Source organism: Colobus angolensis, unplaced genomic scaffold (assembly GCF_000951035.1).
Source record: "Colobus angolensis palliatus isolate OR3802 unplaced genomic scaffold, Cang.pa_1.0 Scaffold14, whole genome shotgun sequence".
Taxonomy (NCBI): Eukaryota; Metazoa; Chordata; class Mammalia; order Primates; family Cercopithecidae; genus Colobus; species Colobus angolensis.
This window is the reverse complement of record NW_012114488.1, coordinates 22503424-22511605: the sequence shown is the minus strand read 5'-3', so window position 1 is coordinate 22511605 and position 8182 is coordinate 22503424. Positions and strand designations below refer to the sequence as shown.

The following is an 8182-nucleotide window of genomic DNA, read 5'->3' as shown; positions in this document are numbered from 1 at the left end:
GGGGGGAGGGGAGGGGAAGGGAGGGGAAGGGAGGGGAAGGGAAGGGAAGAGAAGGGAAAGGAAGGGAAGGGAAGGGAAGGGAAGGAAAAGAAAAGAGAGAAGACGAGAAAAGAGAAGAATAGAAGAGAGATAGGGAGGGAGGGAGGGGAGGGGAGGTTGCTGACTAGTCTCATTTTAAATTCGTGATCTCTAGTGGGCTCTTAATGCTGTAGGGCAATCAGATTATTGCCCTAGTTCTTGAACTCACTCACTTTCCTAGATGGCTATTTTATGCCTTCTCTTGTATCCTCTGAGATCAGTACATCTTTCCTGTTCTCACTTCAGTTAACTCTATTTTCTGTTCTAACAAAACTGAAACATCAGAAGAGAATTCCAGTGGCCCCTGCCACCACATCAGGGGTACAGAAGGCCAGTACCCCTGCCTTCCATCTGGCACTATAGACGGACTGTCTGTGCTTCTAGCCAAGGTCAGCTTCTCCACTTCACCTCTGGGTTCCAACCTCTTTCACTTATTCAAAGACATTACATTAAATTTTACTCTCTCTTCTTTATTCTCAATCATTCCTTCTTCCATATTATCCACTTAATGAAATAAATAGGTCATTATTTCTCTCATCTCAACAAACAAAGAACCTCTGTTGTTCCCCCAAGTTTTTCTTTGTATACTCTATTTCTCTTCAGTAAAACTCCCTGAAACAGTTGAATGCATTTAATGGCCCCAATTTCTCTCCTCCCATACTCTTTTGAATTCTCTTCAATCTATCGAAATTGTTTCTGTCTAGCTCACCAAAGTTAATAAAGCCGAATATCATCATACATATCACTTACCAGCTAATTATTCTACGCTCAATGACATCTTTTCCTTGTTTGCTTCCATCACACTACATTCCCTTGATTTTCTTCCTGTGTATCTGGCCACTAATTCTCTGTCTCCTTTGCTAGTTCCTCATCATTCTCACTACCTCTAATCATTCAGGTGCCCAGGGCTCAGAACTGCTCCTCTTTTTGTCTACCCCTTTCCTTAGTGATCTCTTCCAGGTTTGGGGCTTTAAATGATATCATTATATGGGAGACTGATGACTACTAGATTTTTATCTTCTGACTTCTAACCCAAATAAATATACAACTGCCTAATTGACCTCTCTACCTGGACGTGTAGAACAGAGCTGATATTCTCTCCCAACCTACTCGCCTCTCAATAAACAGCAACCCCCTTCCCCTAGTTGCTCATGAGAAAATCTGCTGGGATTCTTGTCGCCTCTCTTTCAGTCACACTCCATAACCAATGAGTTTTACTTTCAAAATGTGTACAGAACCTGACCACTTTTTACTACCTCCTCCAGTGCTGTTGCAATCACTTCTCACCCAGATTATTGCAGAAGGTTTTCTGCCTCCTCTCTTAACCCTTCGGTCTATTTCCTCTTTTTTTTTTTTTTTTTTTTCCGAGATGGATTCTTGCTCTGTCTTCCAGGCTGGTATGCAGTGGCATGATCTCAGCTCACTGCAACTTCTGACTCCTAGGTTCAAGCAATTCTCTGGCCTCAGCCTCCTGAGTACCTGGGATTACAGGTGTGCGCCACCATGCCTGGCTAATTTTTGTATTTTTAACAGAGACGGGGTTTAACCATGTTGGCCAGGCTAGTCTTGAACTCCTTACCTCGTGATCTGCCTGCCTTGGCCTCCTGAAGTGCTGGAATTACAGGTGTAAGCCACCGCGCCGGCCCCCTTCAGTCTGTTTTCAAAACAGAGATACAAGTGGTCCTGTAAAACATAGTGCTCTGCTCAGAATCCTTTGATGGCATCCTATTTCTCTGAGCGTAAAAGCCTGTGTCTTTAAAAATTCTACACAATCTACCCCCAGTACCACCCTCACCTTATCTCCCACCCTCCCCTTACTGTATCGGCCTCCTGCAGTCCCCACAGGCTTTTTGGTCTTCCATACATGTCTTCCCTTCTCATAGCCCAAGCACTTTGCCCCTGCTATTTCCTTTGCCTATAATAATTTTCTCTGATGTTCATGTGGTTAATTTTCTTATTTCTTTCTGTCTTTTCTAAAACGTCACCACCTCAGTGAGGCCTTCTCTGGACACCTTATTAAAAAATTGCAACACCAACCTAGTAGTTCTTATTCACTGTCCTATCCTTATTTTTCTCCTTAGCACTTATAACTTTCTGTCATTCTGTACATTTTGCTTATTTTAACTCTGTCACCCTTGTCAACTAGAACTTAAGTTCTATGAGCTAAATATTTGTGTTTCATTCCCCGCTGTGGCTTCAACAATTAGAACAGTGCCTAACATAGATAGGCACTCAACCAATGCTTGGTGAATGAAAGAATGCACATAGTAATGCTGTCAACCATTTTCCTTAATCTGATTTCCCTTGGCTGTAAAAGTTTTAGTAAAGCAAGACACTTTTTCCTTGAAAGACAGAAATGTAGCCATTCTTCTGTGTTCTCAAACTTTCGCTGTCATCATCTTCATTTTTCTTACCATTATCCTCACAACTACATTATGAACCCAGCACTCTGCTAAACACCGTAACTCACACTGAAACTTTTAAAACATGCTCTGACTCATTTTCTTTTTGAATACAGAGATGGCTATTATTTTTGCAAGAAACACTGTTAATTGCTATCAATACTTATCTCCAGACTCTGTAGGGAATTCATTTAATGAAGAGAAGGTGATAGAATGACAGGTAATTATGTGAGGCTCTTAGTGACTAAATGGAAGGGGCTGACCACTACGAACAGAGAGACAAGTCTTCCTTTCTGATGGAGACACCTATAATTATTTCAAGGATACACTAAAAACCAACAATATCTGAAATCATTTAGGTCAGATTTCTGGATTTGTCAATTTGTAGGCTAGTTGGGGTATTGACATTTCTGGTAAGTCACAAGAACTCATAGTACAAAACATCAGATAATCCTAAATCAATTGAAGCCTAAAGTCATCAGTACAAGATTTTAGACTGTCTTTGCTCTTGATGCGGAGGGAGAGAAGGGACCCTAACAATGTCTGGCTTTATCTCGTAGTTAAATCCTTTCATGTCCCCTGAGCACCCTCCAGGAGAGTGGATACTTCAAAAGTTTACCCTGGGGAATTCTCAAGGCATATATACTACCTGCTGAAAACTCAGGTCAGCAATAAGTGGAGAGAAGAAGAAAACCAGTGCTTGCAGACCCAGGGTCTGCTGAATCTTTTCTTTTCTATCTCAGACAGATCATTTGTATCTTCCAGAGAAAGACTGGTTAGCTTAGTACTTCAATTGTGTTCCAGAGTAGGAAATAATGGATAAGAGAATCTTGAGAAAGACTCATTTAACCATTCTGCCCTGCTCCAACGGTAAAAGTGACAAGACAAAGCAGATTTCTCTCACAAGATATGCCATGAAAAAGGGACTATGAATAGAGTATAATAACATAGCTGAAATGCAAAGAATTTCTAGCTAGGGTTCCATAGTAGTAGAACACTGCATGTGATTCAAATTGTGACATGCAAATTATAACTTGAATTCTCAAGATTATTTAAATATTATATGTTCAGGGCTGTCTTTTAAATCTAATATTCTAATATTAGAGTATTAAGTTTTAAATTTTATTTTAAACTCAATTTTTTTTTATTTTAGAGTTACACGGGACATGCTCCTTGCCAGTATGATAAGAACTTTCTTTTAAAGAATACAAAAATCTAGCCATTTGCTATTTTCTTATCTAGTGGAACCCCTCATTCAACATGGGATTGAAACTTCCCAAACCATCATTGTTTTCTTTAGTTCTAGCATTACACATTTCTCCCTCTACTAGGGACTTTCTGAAAGGGCTAATTTTCATAATTTGCTTACAGAAGTTTTTAATGTGACAAAAACTGTGTTCTTCTTAAAGCAGCTTCTCCATCTTAAAAGCTTGTTTACATTTCCCAAGATGGCAAAAAGATTCTATAATCCTATGAAAACAGACCAAAATAGTATTTAGTGAATATATCTTAAATATATCTTAAATTAAGCCTAGGATAATTGATTAGGATAATTCTTTTTACAAATTTACTTGTGATTTTTTTTTTCACTTTTAATATAGAAAATTCAATCTAAATGCTCCAAGGAATGCAGTCCTGGGCAAATGAAGAAAACTACAAGAAGTCAACACATCTGTTGCTATGAATGTGAGAACTGTCCTGAAAATCACTACAGTAATCAGACCGGTAATTACAGTCACTCCACATGGACAGTGATACATCTGAATCATTCCTCTTAGGTTTTTTTTTTTTTTTTTGCATGAATTTGATTTTGGTTTGTTTTTTCATTTGAAAAAATTTAAAAAGCTTCCCAGGCTCCTGTGAAATTAAATTCCAGTGAAGTTTCATTTTATCTTGCAATTTGCTCTATTGTGTCAACAGGTGCACAGCCAATAAACAATAGAGATGTAAAAGTTACTTTACTTCCAAGGGAAAATGTCATCCCTTCACTCATATTTTCTAAAGTATGCAACTCTTAAAGTGATGCAACTTCTCCGTCAATTTTGTCCATGTTTCCCTATACAGATGTGCTTGGCTTGTAACTGAGGTACAAAAAAATACAAATAAGTAAACGTTGAATTAACTAAACATAATAGAAACCCAGAGGCACCTGGAGTTGAGAAACAGGTGTGCACATCCTGGCGATCTTATTATTTCTTCCAAGAAGCAAAAGTTAAACCTGAAAGCAACTTCTTCTGTGAGACAAGGGACCAACTATTGACAGGGATGAGATGCTGGTAACTGTTTGCCAACCCTATCTTTAAAAATTTCACAAGATGAAAGCAAAATACACAGATTAAAGTACCAGAGTGAGGTCAGCAGCCTTAGGAGCCTAAAAAGAAACTATGAGCACTTTCCCTGGAGTTAAGCCTAATTTAAAAGCATCAGATTTCCTTGTTTGTTAGAGCATTCCCATTCATCTTATAGAAAAGCTGAGAACTCCAGAACTGGAATAGTCCCCAGATACCTATTCTTTTTGCTTATTGGCTTGAAGGAGAAAAGTATACCAATGGAAATATTCCAAGATTCATGTTCTGTTATTGTGTCACAAAAAAATACCATTTATTCCAACCTGAGAGCATCAGAACTTTATATGTATCGGCATTTTATTATCTCACATTTAGAATTTTCCCATTCCTTGGTATGTTTAATAATGTTTATATTAGTGGAAGTGAGCATTTAAATGATCAATAAATAAAAATGCTATACCACCGCCTAAAAATTAGATAATTAGGGAGGGAGTTTTTCAGGCAACATGGTAACTAACAACTATCTTCCAAGTGAGAGAAATAAAAACACCAAGGAGTATGTAACATTTATTTTCCATAAAGATGTACGGGACTCTTTAAAGACCGTATCTGGGTTTTCTTTTGGTAACCAGGGTAAGTCGCTTCCAAGAACAAATGCAGAAATGTAGAAGACTGAAGACAACTTGGAGGATAAGCTAGGAGTTAGAAAAGCTTAAACGGATACCATCTGCTGTTCCTTTCTATGTCTCTAACACACAGCTCTCATACCTAGATGAGGCCAGTAAATGTCTACTGGACGAATGAAATGACAGACACTAGCAACTGTGGTTATGGGGCAAACAGAATAGAACAGGTATTTTTAGAGGAATAGAGTTCAGAAAGAGGAGGAGGCTGGAAGGGTCATGAAGTTTATAAGCAGAAATACAACCTTACTTTGAGGTTAATAAAGAAGAGAACACAAGATTTTCAAGAGTTGTACAGGCACTGTGGGGTGTAATCAGATGAATGCCCTGACAGAGGCCCTTTGGTTGCAGCTGGGACTCACCAACTTTGGGTGGCTGGAATGGGGAGCAAATGTAATATCACTTCTAGAGACACAACTCTAATGTCGACTGTTTGTGCTGCTCTGCAGCCAGAATCAGCATGAATACTTTTCAAAGTTATCACTTCCAGTACAAGAGGCTCCAATTTACCCACTACTTGGAGAAAAAATAAATTTTAATTCTTCATCAATTGCCATTGACTGCAATTTTGCATTATCTCACTTTTAGAAAGAGACTTCAAGCTTTTAGAGTAACCTAGCCATATTGTCTCTGCTTTTAAAAGAATTGCACCCTTATTCACAATAGCAGCTCCCATACATTGAGGGCGTACTATGTGTAATGGTCTGTGTGAAGCATTTTACATTTATTATCTCATTGAGTACGGCATCCCAACAAGGCAGAGTCTTTTCACTTTATTATTTTTTGAAATATGGGAGATTCTGAAACAGGCTCAGAAAGTTCTGTTACTTTGTTCAAGTTTACAGGAATTGTAAGTGGAAGAGATAAGAGAAGCTATGTCTGATTCCAAAGCCTTATTCTTAAGAGTGCTGGAACCGTCATCTATAATAGCAAATGCATAAGAAGCTAGCATGTATTCTGAGTATATTTGTCTCCTAAACATTCACAATCCAGCTGGCTTTTTTTTCTTTCTCTTATTTCTCTTTCTTTACCTTTCTCCTCAATTTTACCCTTTCTCTCTCACTTTCTTTAAGTTTGAGCATGCTTTATTTTAATAAGTAACCAATGTAACAATCATCTATATCTGTTCTCTAGTCAGAACTATTACAGAAGGCGAATCTCATTTGTAATATTGTGGACTATCACCTAGTTTAAATGTTGACAATGTAACTGCGTCTCCTCTGTCTTTCAGATATGCCTCACTGCCTTTTATGCAACAACGAAACTCACTGGGCCCCTGTTAGGAGCACTGTGTGCTTTGAAAAGGAAGTGGAATATCTCAACTGGAATGACTCCTTGGCCATCCTGCTCTTGATCCTCTCCCTACTGGGAATCATGTTTGTTCTGGTTGTTGGCATAATATTTACAAGAAACCTGAACACACCTGTTGTGAAATCATCCGGGGGATTAAGAATTTGCTATGTGATCCTTCTCTGTCATTTCCTCAATTTTGCCAGCACGAGCTTTTTCATTGGAGAACCACAAGACTTCACATGTAAAACCAGGCAGACACTGTTTGGAGTGAGCTTTACTCTCTGCATCTCCTGCATTTTGACGAAGTCCCTGAAAATTTTGCTAGCCTTCAGCTTTGATCCCAAATTACAGAAATTTCTGAAGTTCTTCTATAAACCAATCCTTATTATCTTCACTTGCACGGGCATCCAGGTTGTCATTTGCACACTCTGGCTAATCTTTGCAGCACCTTCTGTAGAGGTGAATGTCTCCTTGCCCAGAGTCATCATCCTGGAGTGTGAGGAGGGATCCATACTTGCATTTGGCACCATGCTGGGCTACATTGCCATCCTGGCCTTCATTTGCTTCATATTTGCTTTCAAAGGCAGGAAATTACCTGAGAATTACAATGAAGCCAAATTCATAACATTTGGTATGCTCATTTACTTCATAGCTTGGATCACATTCATCCCTATCTATGCTACCACATTTGGCAAATATGTACCAGCTGTGGAGATTATTGTCATATTAATATCTAACTATGGAATCCTGTGTTGCACGTTCTTCCCCAAATGCTATGTTATTATTTGTAAGCAAGATATTAACACAAAGTCTGCCTTCCTCAAGATGATCTACAGTTATTCTTCCCATAGCGTGAGCAGCATTGCCGTGAGTCATGCTTCACTGGACTCCATGAACGGCAGTGTCACAATGACCAATCTCAGCTCTAGTGGCAAGTCTGCAACCTGGCAGAAAAGCAAAGATCTTCAGGCACAAGCATTTGCACACACATGCAGAGAAAATACCACAAGTGTATCTAAAACTTTGCCTCGAAAAAGAATTTCAAGTATATGAATAAGCCTTAGGAGATGCCACATTCCAGAATAAAATGTTTCCAGGGTCTTTGCATCTAAGATATGCATTTACTTTCCCAGCAAATATGTCATATATATTTCCTTGCCACCATCTTTACCAAGTTTTAGTTGAACAGTCACTCTGTTCATTCACCTATTGAATTGAGCCTTCAGCCTGAAACTCCCTTCATTTCCTACCTCTTTCATCGGTCTCCATCTTTACCTGCTTCCTCTTAGGCACATCGTTCAAGACTTCTCTTCTATTCAAAGTTGTCCTATAACGTGTCATCCTTACTCCATTCCCAACCACTTCTTTTCAAATCTCTTTGGATTCTCCTCTGTTGAGCATTTTTACTTTTCTTCCACTGTTCAGTGTAGTTGAACAA

The 8182-nt window shown here is 38.8% G+C and overlaps 1 protein-coding gene across 3 annotated transcripts in view; it reads left to right on the top strand.

Moving 5' to 3' along the window:
- Nucleotides 1-7854, top strand: part of GPRC6A (G protein-coupled receptor, class C, group 6, member A) — a 30637-nt gene extending 22783 nt beyond the window's left edge. For all 3 annotated transcript variants that reach the window (XM_011935070.1, XM_011935069.1, XM_011935068.1), the window contains 2 exons: nucleotides 4082-4205; nucleotides 6683-7854. In XM_011935070.1, coding sequence (XP_011790460.1) covers nucleotides 4082-4205; nucleotides 6683-7797 — 1239 coding nt within the window. In that variant the 3' untranslated portion in view covers nucleotides 7798-7854. The remainder of the gene's footprint in view (nucleotides 1-4081; nucleotides 4206-6682) is intronic.
- Nucleotides 7855-8182: the final 328 nt, after the last annotated feature.